Below are 20,454 nucleotides of genomic sequence, written 5' to 3'. Positions count from 1 at the left end.
GGAAATAACACTTTTCGGTATATATTTTATCCATTTTCAGCAGAAAATTGCTCAAACTTAGTCAGAATCATCTTGGGTAAATGAGAGTTTTACTTTGTAAAATTAGGATTCCTGCCCCATCCCCAGGGGCTAGGGCGGGGCCCCAAAGGGAACATTTACCAATATTTTCAAATTCTTATCCATTGATGACATGACAAGTATTGTATTTCACTTAGTTTACATGCTGATTTCCACATCACATCTAAACAATAACTCAGGTGACTGCTAAGGCCCTTGGGCCTCTTGTTATCATTTTGTTATTGGTGCCTTTCCTGTTTGTTACAGCACTGTGACTGCCACCGTATCTCTGGATAGGAGGCACACAAGTCTCAAGTACCTAATGAAAAATCTGGCTTTACTTTACTTTGAGGGAGTCCAATTTCCAGACCTACGACAGAAATACTTGGAATGTATTGGTAAGCGTTGTTGTGATTTTTTTCATTATTAAATTGTATGTTGTAGACAAGAGAAAAATAATAATATTGGTTATTCATTATAACTCAACTATCTTATCCATCATACAAAATGTTGTTGCAATTTATCATATTAATAGTAGATTTCTGTCTCTTTTCAGGCAAGGAATGTCGAGCGATGAACCTACAAGGTAAATATGTTGACAATGTTTTCTTTCGGCCTGTCTGTTACATATATTTGGCACTGTGATTGCTGTGGTGTGTTTCATGGGGTCTTACAATGATGTAAGTCCAAGGTTTGCTGTGTACATGTGGACACAGCTTGTAACACATGTACCAGGGTGAAACACAGTAAAAACTTGTCAATGGAAATGAGACGGTCGCTAGATATACACAATATTTGACAGGGTTGATTAAGTAGAATCATAATGTTGGATGGGTGGACTATACATTGGTTTTATGAATGTATTTAGAATGTTTTATTCTGTATTATGTTACTTTGTAATTACAATACTCTACTCATCAATGAACATGAAATCTGGGATAAAATCACTGACAGCGTTTCTGAAATTCTCTGGCTCGTTCCACCAGACTTCAGTATTTATAACAGCAAACTTTTCTTTCCTAGAGAGTAAATATGTTAAAAATATCTTAGTCTGGTGGAAAAAGATCAAATATACTTTAAAACCCAGACAAATTTCTTAGGAACTTTTATAAAAAAAGCCTATGTTTTTGAGTGGTTATATTTTGGTGTGATGCATGCAATGAATTACAATGATCAAGATGCATTAGTAAAGTTTGACTGTCAAAAATAAAGCACTACACAGTATTTGCCTGTGGATTTATGATATGAAATGTTTCAGTAAGCAATGAGCATATATACTCAAATGAAAAGCCTTGTGATTTTGCCCTCGACCCAAACAGATGCCATGTACGGTTGACTATAGGTGATAACTGTATTGTGTTGATAGATTTTTGTTGTTGTATTAATCATTGGAAGGATCCAATACCATGTATAATGTACTTTTATATGTGTTCTACGATGTACGTGCTCATTCACAATGTTTTAATATTGGATATCGTTATTATGTTTATCCTACTACAGGCTTAAAGCCATGGACTTTCTTCTCACTTACTGTTACAGGAAAATTTTGCACTTCCATTTATACCTGACAATCATATGCATCCTCAGCTGATGATCTTAGTATGTCCTTATTAACGTAAGGATATTTTAAGCGAAAATAAAATAATGATACCATTCTGTTGCATCCTTGGAAATGTTTTGTGGTTTGAAATATATTTTTAAAGGATCTCTTAATTTTAGGAGAAAATCCAGACTTCATTTTGAGAGGTTGTTTCAGGGGAAATGTCTCTCTTACAAATTGTGTTTGGACTCTACATTCAAAGTTAAAAGATATTGTGTATTGTGAATTATTGGAAAGCGCCAGCAAAAAATGAGGACTGCTTGTGTTGTGATGTGCTATGAATCGTGAATATCGAGGTGAAATCAGTGAGATTATCTGATGGATGTTCACAGTGAAGGGAGATAGTCAAAGGGATAGTGTCGTGAATATCGAGGTGAAATCAGTGAGATTATCTGATGGATGTTCACATTGAAGAGAGATAGTTGACTTCTGTTTCAGGCTTTCGTCTTGTTTTATACACAACTTGGACTGTTGACTGTAAGTTCATGTCGAGGGTGACAGAATTGTTCAGAACCCATGTTGTGTTTGCTTATTATCCACAGGTATACATCCAAAGCAATATTCTCTGTTTGCTTACCAACTTCCAAAATATACAACACGGGAAAAACTCAAACAAGTTTTTCCTAACTGCAAAAGATGCTTCCTAGCGTATACAAGGAAAGGTATTGGGTAAGTTCCATGTTTGAGGAGTTGTCGGGATTAAGGTAAGTTAAAAGTTTACCAGATAAATGTGAGCCTACTGTTGATAGTGATTCTGACATGGGTCAGAATGTTCAGATGTATGTCTAATGGCTATAAATTCATAACTTTGTAAAGTATATATGCATGGTTTTCAATGTATCTCGAGGACAGTTTTTCATTTTAGTGTGTACATTTGTTTATTTCATTGAATACTATAATGAATGAATTATATAAAGGGACATTTCTAAAAATACTTGAATTGGGTTTGATACAGATGATTGTACAAACCATGGTGTTTATGGTGACTGGTACTGAAACAGATTATTTTCTGTAACTAGACTGTTTCTCTCATTTATATGTATGCAGTTATAATGAGACTGTTTTATACGACCGATAGAAATTCTTATATTTTCATAAATTTTATTTTCAGTTTTCTCTAATTTACATCTGGAAGTAAAAAATAACCTACTGGAACAATTACATGATACAAAAGACATTGCATTTTTATAACTCAAGGCCAAAAAAATATTGTTACCCATTTTCTGGCAGATTTTGAAATGTTGGTAAACATTAAACACTTCTGCTTTATAGCTTACGTGGGTATAAGTATATGCATTGCTTTGCTTTACAAACTCATAGGTAATGATAACTAATAAATAAGAGTGATAAATACAGATTGATAAAATGTGTTTCATAAGTAATAAGTCTGATAGCATCTTTTCCTAACAGTGCCGTTGTTGTCATCAAATTTTTACTTTATATACAAACAGTGTACATTTTAAATGTGTCGCAATATTTTAAAACTGATTACATATTGCAGCTGATAAATGTTATTGTAAAAAGTGCTGTTGCTGACCTGTTGGGTTTCAGGTCTGTGACAGCCATCGTGAGACCCCTGTCACAGTGTGTTTTGCGTGTTTGTTTGTAGGTGGGCTGTGCTACAGTTTAGGACCAAGGAGGAGCCACTGAGGATCCTTCAGGCCACCGGCTGTGAAATCACTCTAGAGAAAAGGGCCCCACCTACAAGTCTCAGTGTGGTATCTCTTCGTTCGACAGGTAATATTCTGGAAGTGTTTTAGATGAGAGATTCTTGCACAAATTCATAAATGATAAATTTAAATATTTAATATTATAGGACCTCACAAATACATCACACAACCTTTTAATCTATTTCAGAAAGAGGTAAGGAAATTTCTCGTATCTAAATATAGCACAGCTAAAAACTAAATGCAGGATGGGAATGTTGTACTACTATCGAGACAACAAATACTTGCGTCCCATAAATATACCTTAAACTTACCAGGTTATACTGGAATGTCTGAAGGGTGTCACAGAGTATATGTCTTGTATTAGTATATTGTATTTATTGAAATGCCAAAAGGTGTTGTAGTATATATCTATTATGTTTAATTGTGATCACATCTATCTAAACACCATGTGTGAAATGTTAGCAATGTTCTGAAATTTCTTTCAGAGGAGCTGACCAATCCAGATTTCAAGGCATGGTTTTATGACCAAAAATTCAACCCAGGTAGGTAACACCTGTGCTGATTAGATATAGGAGCTTGCCTTGGTCTATTTATGTGTATTTCAGTGAAAAACATGCAAAGGTTTGGCAATAACTATTGCACGAACATGTTGTATGTGTTCACAATCAATTGTCTCTTGTATGGATTTGCAATTAAACCCTCTAGGGTAAAAAAACAAAGTCACTATTTGGTACTATAAATAGAATGTTGGGTTCTCACTTCAGGATTTTATCCAATTGTCCTGAAATTTCACCTACATTTTCACAAATATCTAATAGTTAGTATAATTTGTAATGATGTGATCAACCATACATTTATGTCTTTGTATTTCAGGAGGAAGAGGTTGGGGACCAAGAATGGAGAAAGACAACTCTAAAGAAAACAGTATGAAAGAAACAGCATGGGACAGAAACCGCAAAGAAAAGTCATTGAATACAAAACAGAAGCTAGCTTACAAACAGCAGTTACACAAAGCACAAACAAAGGGTGGCAGTCCAAAGACAGCAAAGCTGCAAAAGTTGCAAGCAAAGAATGACAGTCCAAAGAAAACGAAGCTACAAAAGACACAAGCAAAGAATGACAGTCCACAGACAGCTAAATTATCAACAATTGTTTCTGATAGAAAGCAGGGCCCTTGTTATGTAGCCCCCAGTGTCAGATGTCTGATCTCTGTCCTAACAAATGTAGAAGGTCAGACAGCACCATCATCCAATGTCAAAGGTCACATACATGTGTCGCCTAATATAGAAATTCAGACATTACCATCATCCAATGTCAAAGGTCAGACAGCTACATTGTCCAAGGTCAAAAGTCCAGTTTCTGCCTCTCCTGTCAAAAATAGCTCAGCTGTATCATCCAATGTAAAAGTTAAGATAAATACACCTTCATCCTCCAAAGCCAAAGACCAGACTTCTAAAACTGCTGATGTCAAAACTAAATCATCTCGTGGTGTCAACAAACAGAAGGCTCTAATGTCTCCTGTCCAGAATCAAGAACAGGAAACAAAAGAGCAAGCCTGTCCAACAAAAAAGGGTGGACTGAAAAACAACTCACAAGTAGAGGTCAGTCAGGAAGTGTTGCATACTGTTGATCAAGCTGAAGATACCAAAACTGATGAACAACCAACAGAAGATGTGGTGAATGCTGCAGGAACTGGAATTCTTCGAACTAAATATGGAATTGGGCATCCTGAGGCTAGGATTGTTGCCACGGCTGCAAATATAGAAGCTGAGGCCTTACCAACAGAATCGGGGACTATTGTCTTGCGCAAGGAATCTGATAAAAAAGTAAAACAGGAAGTAGATACAGCAATGGAGGATGATCAGGTAAATGAGGATGATCAGCAACAAGAAGCAGAACACGAGGCTGATGAAGAACCAGATACTGTAAAGAATGAAGGTGTGGAGGAACTGGATGCTGATGTGGTAGAACTGGATACAGAGGAAAATGAGGATGTGGATGATCAGGAAACTCGGGAGAATGAGGGTTTGGATGATACAGGTGAGAAAGGGGCATTATTAGAACTCAATACAGAGAAGAAAGATGTGGAAGAACATGGTACAGGGGACGATGTAGTGGAATGTGAAACAAGGGAAGATGCAGAAGAATTAGATGAAGAAGATGAGGATGTTGAAGAACTTGACACAATTGAGAATGATGAAGATGATGATGTGAAACTGGAGGCAGTAGAAGATGAGGATGAGGTGGACCTGGATGTAGAAGATGATGATGTTATTGAAATTGATGCAGGAGATGATGATGTTGTTGAACTGGATGCAGAAGATGAGGATGTTGTTGAACTGGATGCAGAAGATGAGGATGTTGTGGAACTGGATGCAGAAGATGAGGATGTTGTGGAACTGGACACAGGGGAAGATGAAGAGGAATTGGATGCAGAGGAGATAAAGGATGCAGATGAAACACAGAAAAATAAGGTGGAAGGGGAAAACAAGGCTGTGAAGAATGCAGAGGAAAATCAAGGTGAGAATGCAGTAGATAAGAAAACTAACGAAAACACAGATGGTGCCCCGATTGCAAAGCAGCCCACAACCCAACGTAAATCAGGCAAATCCCCAAGAAAAGGGAAAACATTCCCAGTAAGATCCTCAATGAGAAGTCCATTAAAGAAACAAGTTTCCAGGAAAGCAAGGCCAGGGTTAGTAAAAGGTGAAGGAGCTGGAGCCATCTATGATAATGTGTCCTCGTGTGACAGCATATCACCATACGATAATATCTCTAGTGACTCGGAACATGATGGCCTGAACAGGAAGGAATCACCCAGGAAGAAACGCGCTGCAATGAAAGGAGACACGAAGGATGCACAGCTGGAAAATGACAGCATCTCCAGTGATTCTCTCCCACCAGAGGACTTAAAAAAGGGCAGTAAAGGAGGATGGGATTACATGCGAGGAGTATGGGACTCTGTCAGTGGTGAATCTGTGGCCAGTGCTAATAGTGAGTTGAGTGACATCAGCTCCAAAGACAGCAAAGAGAAAAGGCCCAGGAAGGCTAAGAAAGGCAAATCTGGGGATGAATGGGAAGATAACTCTCTCAGTAATGTATCTGATGCAGGTGAGTTGTTGTATGTTGTGGTGAGCATCATTAAAATTATTACAAATTCTTATTGTAAAAAGTTCCATATAAAACTTTTGTGCATTTGATAAAATAAATTAGGACAGTAATATAAATGTATATGGGATCATTAATATTATTAACACGTCTCCAGATATAATTGCATGACTTTCTTCTAACTTTGGTATTGACTTGTCCTTGTAGAGAGTGAAGGACATGGACGTTTACATTCCCATAAAGTGAGTACATTGTATTGAGTATGAATATGTATGGTTATTTGTGTACATCATTTAAATAGACTTTCCTATTATACATCCTCTAAAGCTTTTACCAAACTTGTACTACTACACTTGAATGTTTTCCGACCAATATCTGTTGAAGTCTCTTTGTCATTCTGTTAGAGCAATCAGAGATTCATCAATTTTGGTAAAACCAAATTGAAAATTTGACCAAAATCCTGAATGGTTTCCGTTTGATATTTGTCACCTATCAGAAAGAAAAAAATAACTATAGAAAAGACTGTTTACAAAAATGGCTGCTCCACCATTTGGTAAAACAGTTGGCTGTCCCACCATTTGGTAAAACAGTTGAAATGAATCATGAACCAATGGAAACCACCAAGAAAACAGTAGCATTTTTTGTTGCTTTGAAAGTAAATACAGGGATTGAAATGCTTCTTTGTGACTCCCAAACCACCTTAAACAGAATTCATAGCCCATATTTAATAGTTATTCTATTATTATCCCCTGATTTGGGAGAAAATGGGAGATGCTATTTTTGGTCAGTCCATTTATATGTAATGCTTGGTTTCTCTGCAGTAACTTCCTCAGGAATGGTTCAATTTCAATTAATAAATTACAAAAAGAAAAAACAACAACCTTGAAGAAGTTTCACCTGTCTTTGATTTTGTAGTCCAAAAAGACTTTGTGAATGATTATTAAATTTTATATTGTTTAATCCTCAGGAACTGTCAAGCAAGATTCATTCAGCTCTTTCGGATGAAAAGTAAGTAGACATGTCATTGATTTCCTCTAGGCACAGCACAGTTCTTTAGCTTACATTAAACATATTCCTGGTTATCATTGTGAATCATGACACCTTTTTTTTCTTTTGAAGAAAATTAATTTAAAAGTTTGTAGATGATGTGCATGTTGAAATCAATGCTGTCATATTTAACTTTAGTTATATAGTGTGACATGAACTGATGAGAAAACCTGTAAATCAGGCCTGAAACCTGGTCCTAATGTTGTGAATTGTGTAGTCAATTAGTACATTAAACCTGTGTAGTCAGAAAATCTGTATTAATAAGGTAAACATGTAAAAATCTGTATTGAGAAGGTAAACATGCATGTAAACAGTCAAACTAGTATAAAATCTATCATGATAAATCCATACAAAACTTCACACAAAACTCAATATTCATTCACGAAATAATTTTATGTCTGTCCTGCAAATGGAGAGAGACATTGTATTGGTACAAATGTACTGCTGGTCCTTCTAGATCTGCTGATAATGTTTTTGTCAGGCAAAACAAACTTAATATTCCTACATCACCCTTGAAAATTAGGCGGGCCACTCTAATTTGTTTATCTCTAGGTTAAAGGTCAAATAAATGTTATTTATTTTTGGTCATGCATACATATTGCTGTAACTTTTTTATCTGTTAAAAAACGGTAAACACCTGCATCACCCACAGACGTTGTTTAAGGCACTTAAATTAGGTCTGATAACCTTCACGTTTGGATGAAAGGTCAAATGATGATAGAATTTGTTTTAATGAAATCATGCCAAGGTTGTAAATTTCAAACATTAATATATATTTTTATGAAAATGTCTGCATCACCCAGACTCTGTGCAGTGCACTGTATTTCAGTCACCATGACAATCATAAAGTGAAAGTTCAAAGCAATTATGCATCACGACTGGTTAGAGGAGACATGGTTTTGTTTGTTCATAGAAAACTATCTATTTAAATAATGATTTTGTTTTGGGTATTCAATGATATAAAGTCAGTAAAAATGTGTAAAATCCCTACATTTTCCTATCGATTCCATGCAATTTCTTATAACACCTCTTTACTGTCACATATACATTCCTGTTAAAATTGAACCTGTATGATATTTATATAAATGGCGTCCTGGCATGTGTTATTTCTCATACTCCCTGTCCTTTAAACTCCAACAGAACAAGTTCTACAATAACATTTGCCCTGTGTTCTATTGCTGTGTTATAGATACAAGCAGAGTGACAGTGCCATGGTAGCCCTCCTTAGGTCAGCCCTTGATGTGGTGGTCCAGAGTAGGGAAAGGTAAGCCCTGCACTTGTTTATACAACTGGAGGTAACAATAGGCAAAATTCAAATTTACAGATTCACACAGTAAAATCAAAACAAAGGACAAATTTTGTTTAAGGATTATAATTTTGATATTGCATTTCATAAACACCATGTGTTGTATTTTAGGCAAAGCCCCTCACCTCCACCTAAAAGCAGCCGAGTACGAGGTGGCTCCCCAAGGAAAACTGATCCCCACCGGAAGTACAAACGCTCTCCTTCCCCAGCCTCGTACAAAAGACACGGAGATTCTTCACCATTGAGAGGTCGCCAGTCAAGGTCTAGATCACCTATGAAGAAGCACAAAAGGTCAGTTACTCCACTAAGACACAGGAGCTCACCATCCCCATTGAGACATCAGGATTCTCTTTCTCCTAAACGACTTCGAGAGTCTTTTTCCCCTCAAAGACGCCGTGGTTCACTTTCTCCACCACGAATAAGAGGCTCCTTGTCCCCTCCTCGCAGGTCCTTTCAATCACCGATGAGGGATAACTATGGTAAAAAGAGGACATCCTTTTCTCCAGTACAGGATGACAGATATCGGCAGCGTAGGGATTCTCAGATATCCAGAGAGGGTGTGCCTCGTCATGGAACACGCAGGCATGGGCTCTCTCCTGTCTCAGTGTCTCCTGTAAGAGATCGATATGGCCGAAGCTCATTTTCCCCAGGCACATCGGAATATGATAGAAACATGCTTGATATAGGAGGGCACTACAGACAGCGGTCACCTTCAGTCAACAGGGATACAAGCTACACTCGACGCAGAGTTTCAGTTTCCCCTGTAAGGACAACCTACACCAGACATAGAGGCTCACCCTCTCCTGAAAGGATGGCGTCCTATAGAAGAGCAAGGGATTCAGTGTCTCCAGTTGGAAGGGGGTATAATCGTAACAGACGGTCACGATCTCCAGCTGAAAGTGATAGAAGATATAACCGAAGCAGACGGTTACAATCCCCAGGTGCAAGGGAATATGACCGGAGTAGGCGATCACCATCCGAAGAGTCTAGGAGATATGACCAAAGAAGACGATCACCATACTCTGGTTCAAGGGGATATGACCATAGCAGACGATTACTATCCCCAGATTCAAGAGGTTATGACCAGAGCAGAAGGTCACTTTCCCCAAGGACAAGGAGCTATGACCGAAGTAGACGATCATTGTCGTCAGCCAGGCATGACTCATATGATCAACTCAGTCGAAGTTCAAGGTCAGCTGAAAGATCCTATGTTAGACATAGGTCAACTGTTGGGTCTTTGTCTGATATAAGCCAACAGTCAATCTCCAGGTCAGCTTCTAGAAGTTTGAGTCCTATATCTTCAAGGTCAAGGTCACCTAGTGTGAAGCGAAAGCATCCATATGATGATTATGCAGAGCAGGATGCTAAAAAAGCAAAGTTGAATGAGCCAGCAGGTAAGAAGTTATGTTAAATATATAAGTGTCTTATCTTCGTTTATGAACTGTCTAACGCATCACTGTTTGCTGTGTTTGCCAGGGTACCACAAAGCAGAATAACATAATTATACTGGTTTGAATTCAATAAATTTGTTTTAATATTATATTTTCACCAGTGAAATGTCAGTTTTTATCCATTTAATAAAAATTATATCTTCACAGCAGAGAAGATATCTGAAATATTGTGAAGATATCATTTTCAGTATTGTCCAATCAGAACAGTACTTTCTATTCCCTGTATAAGTTTTCAGTTTCAAGATCAGATGAGGCGACAACAGAATAAGTGATTGTTTTGACACCCCTTAACATACAGTATAGTATTTACATATGCGTATATAAAATACACAGCTCATATGATTTTTGTTTGGAAATCTTACCAGGTAATACAGCAGTACTAGTACGTCATTAGAATGTGGCGTCTAATATTATGCTGCTGATTCCTGTGTGCTTGGTGTAGCAATATTTGCATTATTTAACTTTAAAAAGCGTTCTAAATATATTTTTTTATGTTTTTTTCGTTGAATATGATATATATTTGAATGGTAGAATATACCAATATTTTCACTCATGCAAATGATCTGCCATACTCGTTAAAATAAATATGATATTCCAAGGGGCAACAATGAAACATTCTCTTCTATTGACTAATTATTAATTACCAGCACAGCTAATTATAATATTATCAATATATTTAAACACAAAAGAAAATCTGAAAAACAAAATCCTGACTCGACTGTTAATTGCATTGATAATGAAATTGTACTGATGTTAGTGAAACAAGTCTGTTACAGATCTTTGTTAACATTTAATAATAATAAACTTAATATATTTTACAACAAATATGAAATAAGTTATTACAGATTATATTAATCACTCTTTTTGGCCCAGATTTACTTAGATAAAACTTATGTGGTCGGGCAGATGACCCCATACTTTTTCTTTTTCTTCACCACATTTTTTTTTTCTCTCATCTTCAGCAGTTCCATATACAGCACCTGGATACAATGTGGCCCCAATCAGTTCAGTAGTTGGTAGTTCCTATTACCCTGGCACTGGTAAGTTGAGCACAATACCAAAGTGAATACTGGGATACGTTGAAATCTCAAAAGTCTTTATTTAAAAAACAGGAAAAAGAAAATTGTGTCGATGAAATGATGACGACATAGAGAGATGAGTGCATTGGCATCAGTCATCATCCACATGATGTGCAGTAACTCTTGAAGAAATATTTGTATTTTCATTAAACTAAGTGTATCAATTACCCACTAGAATTTGATAATGACCTGGATCTGAAACTCATATAGCCGCAAATTGCCATCTTGGGTTTTAGCATCATAAGTGGTTTTTTAGGTCACCTGAGCTTTAGCTCAAGTGACCTATTGCTATCCGTCTTCGTCCGTCGTCGTCCGTTAATATTTTACATTTGAAACTTAAGCTGAATTAAAACATTCTTGTGATGCCATCCATTGTTATAATTGTCCATTATATAGAATATGAGTACTGTTATATGCATAACTGTCCAATATGTTACAAAAACTGTCCAATAAGATCATAAAACTGTCCAATATTTTAATATTGTACAGTTTGTTAAAAATAACGGACATGTTTTTGGACCAGTTTAAGTAGATCATAGAAACTGGAGCATGACAATATATCCATCCAAAATTTAATTGCATTATTGAAACAATACAAAATTGACACAAGGGTGATCAATCCACTGGATATATACAGGTAAATCCACTGTTACAGATACAATGTACTCCCTTTTAGAATCTTAGGGTAAATGACACCTCACCCGCGCTAACAGATAACTCCCTATTATTAGTATTAGTATTACTGGAGTCAGCAAGTTTTAATTTTTTCACTGGTGATGCCATATTTTCAATTCCTTGCACAACACTGCTAACATTTGCCAGCTGCGCATCACATGTACGCTTATATGAACGAATGGCCGCTGACCGATGTCCAGTTTTTTCTGCCACTAATTGTTCGTCGAATCCTGCCTTATAGAGGCGTGTCGCAGCAGTCGCTCGTAGGGAATGGTTAGTGAAATATCCTTTAAATCCAGCCTCCTCACACAACTTCCCCACTGTCTGCTGCAAGATATGTACACCCAGTGGAGAATCACAGTACCAACAGTCCGGGCTGGGGGTCTTCTTTGGCCTTAGGTACAATGCACTGCATTTTCCGGTTTTTGGTCTGGAAGATTTTTAAATTGTAAACCTTAACAGTTAGAATGAAAAGGAAAATTGAAATTTTGTTTTAAAAAGGTAAAGTTCTATTTTCCAACATAATTAGGTCAAAAAAAAAAATGTTTCGAAATTCTGGACACATATATATATATTTTTTTTTTCAAATTTTAATTTTAATAAATGTGCTGTTATATTTAGCCACTGGATTTTATGATAAGCGTTGCGCAATAACAATACATCTTAATACGGTATGATTATATTATATAACTTCTGTATTTACCTTAGGCTCATGAATTTCTGGTATATCTTCACAGGACATTGGTCTGGAAGTACTGTGTTTTCATAGGCCCTTGTAACTTTTGGTGTCACCTTACGATGGAGAAGTCCTCCGGCATTCGTTTTTGATACATCTTCTCTGTATTTCAAATATGTTTTGCCATCAGAATCCTGTTTCACTGTAATTTGACTATAAGGTCCACATCTAAGATTCCTATGTTCTTGGCCTGCTCTCAATGCAAAATTCAAACCCAGTTGATACACTAATGTGTTTAAAAGTTTTTCTGGTGTGTCTGTCCCCAAGACACCTTTCTCCCACATCAACTGCTCTTGTTCTTCCGTTATAATTTCTGCCTGCTTTTTGTTTATTCCCAAACCTTGTTTTGCGAGGTTTTTCATCCTGGCGTCTAGTACCCCTCTCAGTCCTGCAAACTCTGTATCATCCAAAATATTCACAAAACGTCCATTTTGCCGAAAATAATGTTGTATAGATATAATTAATTCATACAGTGTGTTTGGTCTGTACTCCTCACCATTCTTATTTCGAACTTCAGCTACAAAATAAGTCAGAGCCTCATTAATATCGGAGACAGGTAAATCCAGTAAGTTGTTAGGAAAGTTTTTCAGCTTTTCATTGTTTTTGGATTGTATCAGTCGCTGTTCAATCCATGAATCAAAAACTTTTAAAGCCCATTTCGTTTTGTTTTCTGTGTTTACACATGATTCTCCAGCAACAATTTTTTTCAAATCACCATCCTGCATGGGAATTGCAAATCGTCGCCGTGTTTCAACTTCTTCAACAACTTGAGTTATTTCTGTCATTTCATCTTCCGAGATGTCTGAGAACATCTCACTTAAAATGTTGAAATTTGGCCGAGGTGTAATATTTTCCTTCTGTAAATCCAGGACATCACTTAATATCTCATCTGTATCTACAACAGTATTTTCTGTTGTAAATGTTGACTGTGTTAAAAATACTCCTTCACTATCGGAACTCATGATTGGAATGAGATAAGTACTATACCTGGGTGTATTTCATACCTGGTATATGCAGTTGCATACAAATCATGCAAAGTGAGATTGATATACATGACTGACCTCAGTATACAGTGTAGTTGAAAAACTGTCCAATATGTTATGAATAGCTTTCACGGTAATTGATTCATAGTGAAACTGTCCAATATTATCACAATGCACCAAAACACTGATAACAATTGATACAATAGGGGACATGTTTTAAGTAAGATATAAGCCTCAAACTGTCTATTATGTAAAATATTGGACAGTCTTCGGCGCTATGTGCCTCAGACTGTCCAATATTTTACATAATAGACAGTTTTCGGCTTATATCCTTAACATACTAGCAAAGGGATTTCATTAATATTTCATGGGAAGGTTACTGACATCTCCCTGACCAAGTGTTGTTATTTTTTGGTTCGATCAGAAATCCAACATGGCAACCATGGCGCCAAGTTCTGCTGGGCCGATTGAACTGAAACATGGTAGGAATGATCGACTCATGGTCCCGACAAAATGTTGTTATTTTTCTGGTCAATCAGAAATCCAATATGGCCGCAACGTCCGTCATTTTGAAAAAACAATTTCAAACTTAAAGTCAAGTTCCGCTAAGCTGATTGAACTGAAACATGGTAGGAATGATCGACTCATGGTCCCGACAAAATGTTGTTATTTTTCTGGTCAATCAGAAATCCAATATGGCCACCACGGCGCCATTTTGAAACACTATTCAAACTTAAAGTCAAGTTCCGCTAAGCTGATTGAACTGAAACATGGTAGGAATGATCGACTCATGGTCCTGACAAAGTGTTGTTACTTTCGGGTCGATCAGAAATCCAATATGGCCGCCACGGCCGTCATTTTGAAAAACTATTTCAAACTTAAAACTCAAATTCTGCTGAGCCGATTGAACTGAAACTTTGTAGAAATGATCGACTTATGGTCTTGACAAAGTGTTGTTATTTTTCTGGTCAATCAGAAATCCAATATGGCCACCACGGCGCCATTTTGAAAAACTATTTCAAACTTAAAGTCAAGTTCCGCTAAGCTGATTGAACTGAAACATGGTAGGAATGATCGACTCATGGTCCTGACAAAGTGTTGTTACTTTCGGGTCGATCAGAAATCCAATATGGCCGCCACGGCCGTCATTTTGAAAAACTATTTCAAACTTAAAACTCAAATTCTGTTGAGCCGATTGAACTGAAACTTTGTAGAAATGATCGACTTATGGTCTTGACAAAGTGTTGTTATTTTTCCGGTCGATCAGAAATCCAATAAGGCCGCCACGGCCGTCATTTTGAAAAAATATTTCAAACTTAAAACTCAAATTCTGTTGAGCCGATTGAACTGAAACTTTGTAGAAATGATCGACTTATGGTCTTGACAAAGTGTTGTTATTTTTCCGGTCGATCAGAAATACAATTTGGCTGCCATGGCTGCTGTTTTGAAAATAACTACAGTCAAACCCGCTTGAGCGGTCACCTGAAATAAGTCACCTCCCTTATGTGGTCAGTATGTGGTCAGCCCGATAGAAAAAAACTATATAATGAACCTGAAATAAGCAGCCACCTGTCTAATGCGGCCAGCGGCCACAAAACTTTGGCCTGAGACGTTATCTCCACCTGTATTCAGCGGTCATTTTGTCCAGAAATTGACATCAAGAAGCTCCCAATATATATACGAGAACACATCTCAATAGAGCAAAGCTAATTACAATGTATAATTAAAAACCATTGGTAAGGTTGGACATGTCGAATTGACAAGTTAACACAGCGATTTTCAGTTTGCAAATTGGGGCCGGTCCTACCGACCCATCAGCAATATTTTACAAACTAAACAATTAATCCCACTTTGTGTACTCAATCAGCTTGTGATTTTCAAAACAAGTATGATCTTTTGTGGTATCTGTACATACTGTATCCAAAGCTACTCAGGCCTAATATGTTATGTGATCAAAACACTTGCCACTATATTGCATGCGGAAAACAGATCTGTTTCCGGTCTGCCAGTCACTGCTTCCGGTCTGCCAGTCACTATTTCTATATTAACGAAGCACACATCATGTCAAAAGGATAAATTTCACAGCGCAGACATTAAATGAAATTTTTGTTTTCATTTCTATGTCGTGATTTACTTCTATAATATATTGGTTTGTAATAGCTGTGCGAGATCAGAACATTAGTGTTAGCCTTTCCATACAGCACATGGGTACTGTGAATAAACCGTTACGCTGAGTTGAAACCTCAAAGATTCTTGCAAAGTTCTAGATTTATTGAGTGATTTATTTATAAATGCTGAATTAACTAAATATCGATATATCATTTTATTAGAAAATTATTTGAACCACGTAGATCAAAATACATCGCAATGCAGATTTTCATTAAAATCAGATATACATGTAGATTTCAGTACTGGTGGTTGTCTGCTAGCGCAAAACGTATGTGGAACACGTGTGTAGCCAAACAAAAATAAATTCATCATTTCAAGAAATTAATCACCAAAATGCCTTTGTATTTCATTGATTATGCAAATTTATATTCAGGTATGAAATCGTACCCCTGTTGATGAAGGGAGAAAAATTCAAATTAACATAGCAGCCTATATTTCCGGGGAAATGTCATTTTAACCCGTGGATGTATGAAAACTTGGTTGTGATTTTTGGGTGAGCCTGGTTTTAGCAGCCACCTGTCGATCTTAAGCGGCCAATTTCTGCCGGTCCCTTGGGTGGCCTCTTAATACAGGTTTGACTGTATTTCAAACTTAAAAACAACTTCTAATAGGCCGATCTAACTGAAACTCGGTCTAGGAATGATCAGCTCATGGTCCTGACAAACTTAAGTTAACGTTATACTTAACTATTGTTTACTCAAATTGGTACATATTTCAACAACAAAAATAAATACTGTATGGCTCGGGTGACCGTTAAGGCCAATGGGCCTCTTGTTCATGTTATAACTTTTGTTTCCATGACACTTCCTAAATAGTTTCAGCATTATTTTCCCACTGAAATTGGATTTTGAGCCAGATTCCAAATTTCAGTAGCCATCTTGAATTATGTAAATATAATGTTTCTTAAAGATATGTTCTGAACAATTTTTCATATTTTGATGAAATTTGCCTGGTATACTTACTACCCTAGTCCCTCAAGTTTGATATTCAACAAAATGTGTGAATATGTATTTGGAATGCTTCAGTCTGATTGGATGATTGTCTCTTGGCAATACATTTTGAAGGAATAGAAATTGCATTTTGATGAAGCATGTTATACTTTCGACCCAAGTTCACAGCCATCACCCCATCAAAGTTGTTGCAGGCAGCACTTCCACTTTTGGGAACTATTGTCTCGCTTGTAATTCAAAGTGATAGAAAAAGTGTGCATTTGAGCTCAAATACACCCAATACACGTTCATGGACAAAGTTTTGATGTTTTATCCAGTGTAAGACACAAATTGGTACTTGTATCTTAACATTCCTGCACAGCTACTTTTTCGTTTCGAGTCTCCTGTTTGAGATTGATTTTGTACAAATTGGTAAATGTGCCCATGACCTCGGATACAAGATTAAAACAGTGCAAACATAATGGAACACCTGCTGTTTTACAGTATGTTTACTTATATGGTTTTCTAAATGGCTTCTTTTTTCAGGCTATCAGCAGACAGCGACGACCTACTCACAACACCCAGCAATGTCAGCCCCAGGGCATGGTCAGTATGCAACTCCTTTTCAGCCTCCACATGTGCCACCCCCTCCTCTGCTGACCCAGTCTCGTCCCCCCTACATGTACTCACAGCCGCCAATACCATACATGATGCCCCATCAACTCCAGCAGCCGCCGCCACCAATGTACATGTCAATGCAGCAGCCAGCGTCGTACTCGTCGCCACAGCAACCATTAGTGACAGTCACCACCAAGAAATCGACCCAGCCACAGCGTCGTCAGCTCATCCCCGTACCAGAACAAGGCACCCAGTCTGCTTCGTCTGTACCATTTATGAATAAAGCAGTGGGTATAGTGGACCCTCCTAGACGGATACTCTTTGTTGGTGACAGCCTCATAAACCAGCTCAGCAATGATTTTGTGGGCCAGAAACAAAACTTGAACTTGCATCAGCGTGAGTTCCAAATTCACTGTGTTGGTAAGTTAGGAGGGCAAGTAGGAGACTTGGAGCCCCCAGCATTGAACCATACCATGAATGAAATTCAGCCACATAATGTTTTTATACAGTGTGGAGGTGATGACTTAGACTCACCAAACTTTAATCAAATAATGACTTGCCTACCTACCCAACTTGTGTCCGTTGCTCAAAGACTAGTGGATGGGTTTGGTGTGCTGTCTGTCGGAATCATGCAGATTTTACCACGACTGACAACCAAACATGTACCCTGCGATTCTTACAACAAAGGGGCTAACCAAGTTAACTGTAGTATCAAGTCACTTTGCAAGAACAATGACAACATCTTCTTCTGGAACCACAAGAATCTTAAAAATACTGATGTGACCAGTATTGGTAATGATGGTATTCGCCTGACCGAAGCTGGAATGGTCAAATATTTCCGATCAGTCAGAGGCGTGACATTATTCGTTGGTCGTGGATTAAAGAAAACAAATCTTCAATAATAGTGGAAATACTTTTGTCTTTACATTGAAAAGTTCAATGTTCGTTAATAACTTCTTATTTCGAGAAAATTAGTTCTGAACAGTATAGTTTCCAATGTTATCCATATTTTTCATGATAGGACAAAGAATGAAAATAACAACATTGACTTGTAGCTAAAAGCCTCCATTTTTTTAATTTTTTTTTTTATGTATTTCCAAATGTATGGGAGCATTGGAATGTTTTAGAAACACCCATTTTGTTTTAAGATTTGTGAATTTATATGTTCGGTCTATTCATTGTGCTGTGAAAATAGATTAATTGCTTTATAATGAAAAAGTACTTCATCATCAACAAATCTTAAGTGTTATTGATTGTTATAGAAGTGCAAGAAGATTATAATATATGCAATCCATTTTCTTGCTTCTAACTGTATATAGTGTATGATTTTGATATGATAAACGACTATAATATTTGGGATCAGTGTTGATTTGAATACTTGTTTTTCCTTTAAATCCGGGCCCAATTCATTTTGTCCATCCTGTCTTTATACATGTGTGTTATCATGTATGGGGTGTATAATTTATGTGATTGATCGAATTGATGGTAATAAATAATGAATCATATCGTTTAAGATCATTGACATGTAGAAATATGGCCGACAACATATAGAAATTCTCATAAGGTCCAGTTACATATATTGTTTAGGAAACAAGTTTCAGTGAGGTGTAATGGGAACAATTTTGAGATTCTTTTATCAATCAAATGTTCAACCAAAGTAATACAAAATTACATGTTTTTATTTGATACTGTATATCAGGACATTTTAGCTGAAGGTAAATTTTTGCCTTTTTCACCCTTCGTAATGAGGATGAGTTTATCATTACAGCAAACATTCGTAATATAAACAGTCAATAACATGTGAATGATGAATTGAAACTGGGTGAACAGGCATTTCATCAGTCAAGGGCAAAAGTTTTACTGAGCAGAAATGTCCCTGTATACAGTATTTAGATAGGAACATCAAAGGAAATACCCATCAGTTTTGCCATTGCCATGATCTTGTGACATTGTGTTGTTCACTTGACATCACAGATATTGGTGATATTACAATATATTGAATGTGTATTTGATGGTGATACAAAGATAGGATTTTAAATGTTTTTCCGTCTCCTATAAGATGTATGAAACAACTTCAGAACTGTTCCATTTAGTGAGGATTTGCCAAACTAAAATAATAATCCTGGGATAAGTTTCATAAATCTCACAGTTGATGGAAACAAATTAAAAATCCTTCTTGTATAACATGTAATAATAACCGTTACTGTATATGAAATATTTATGAAAACCTTGAATCACCAGGAAGTGTTCAACATCACCATCTTTACATTATGTTAACAAGTTGGTGAGTTTCTTCATTTGTGGCGTCACAATGCCATGTATTTATTCTGACGTCTCAGATAGTGTTGAAAATAACATTTGTATTTGAGATACTGAACTAGATAACGGGGACTACCCCTGATGGTGTCACTGCCAATATATTGTCAGAGAGGGCTTTTCCTTGTACACAACTGACCTATTCGTGGAAATGGTCTATTGGAATATTGACCCATATGAGGTTAAAGTCTGTCCTGTGATGAGAGATACTTAGCAACACTGGACTGACTGCCTTGCCTACATATTTCTGGAGGCATCAACTTGTGTATAGTTATATATGGTCATGTAATATTCTGCCAGGCTGATGATGCTAATTATTGAACGATCAACAAATCATGTCCATTTTGGTTTTCAAAGCAAAAGAAAGTTTGAAGAAATCCTTCAAGAAAAGACCGACAATTCTGTAAGTTTTTTGATGTTATGAATAGCTTCTGGAAGTACTAAGGCTTCCCTTTGTATATTATTTGGTTTGTTTTTGTGTACTGTTTATTGTGTAACAGAATTCTATGTATTTGAGGGAGTGCTGTTTAATCTGAATGTGCAATGAATAAACAGTAAGAATATTCATACTGGTAGTTATATTTTATTTGATAGGTACTACGTATATAGTAGTATGTAATAACTTTTGATTAAAACTTAACACAACTGGGTTGGATTGTCCTTTTAAAGGTAGGTTTTTGTTTGATCTTTTTATTAAAAGTTGGTGTGAA

At 36.7% G+C, this 20,454-nt stretch overlaps 2 protein-coding genes across 2 annotated transcripts in view; one reads left to right on the top strand and one right to left on the bottom strand.

Moving 5' to 3' along the window:
- The window catches only part of LOC110466930 (nucleoprotein TPR-like), a 27,337-nt gene extending 7,036 nt beyond the window's left edge, over positions 1–20,301 (top strand). Inside the window, exons 5-16 of the mRNA XM_021523736.1 lie at positions 325–455; positions 614–643; positions 2,200–2,326; positions 3,267–3,394; positions 3,813–3,869; positions 4,201–6,438; positions 6,643–6,677; positions 7,403–7,443; positions 8,672–8,746; positions 8,900–10,182; positions 11,202–11,279; positions 17,357–20,301. Of these exons, the coding sequence (XP_021379411.1) occupies positions 325–455; positions 614–643; positions 2,200–2,326; positions 3,267–3,394; positions 3,813–3,869; positions 4,201–6,438; positions 6,643–6,677; positions 7,403–7,443; positions 8,672–8,746; positions 8,900–10,182; positions 11,202–11,279; positions 17,357–18,330 (5,197 nt within the window). The 3' untranslated portion in view covers positions 18,331–20,301. The remainder of the gene's footprint in view (positions 1–324; positions 456–613; positions 644–2,199; positions 2,327–3,266; positions 3,395–3,812; positions 3,870–4,200; positions 6,439–6,642; positions 6,678–7,402; positions 7,444–8,671; positions 8,747–8,899; positions 10,183–11,201; positions 11,280–17,356) is intronic.
- Positions 11,938–12,786, bottom strand: LOC110466932. Its single transcript, XM_021523737.1, has 2 exons — positions 12,697–12,786; positions 11,938–12,423 (listed from the first exon to the last, which is right to left on the bottom strand). Exons 1-2 carry the CDS (start codon positions 12,705–12,707, stop codon positions 11,991–11,993), a joined length of 444 nt encoding a protein of 147 aa, XP_021379412.1. The 5' UTR covers positions 12,708–12,786; the 3' UTR covers positions 11,938–11,990.
- Positions 20,302–20,454: the final 153 nt, after the last annotated feature.

This window comes from Mizuhopecten yessoensis, unplaced genomic scaffold (genome assembly GCF_002113885.1).
Source record: "Mizuhopecten yessoensis strain PY_sf001 unplaced genomic scaffold, ASM211388v2 scaffold11149, whole genome shotgun sequence".
Classification (NCBI taxonomy): domain Eukaryota; kingdom Metazoa; phylum Mollusca; class Bivalvia; order Pectinida; family Pectinidae; genus Mizuhopecten; species Mizuhopecten yessoensis.
Note: the sequence above shows the minus strand (reverse complement) of the source record. Positions and strands in the feature narration are given on the sequence as shown.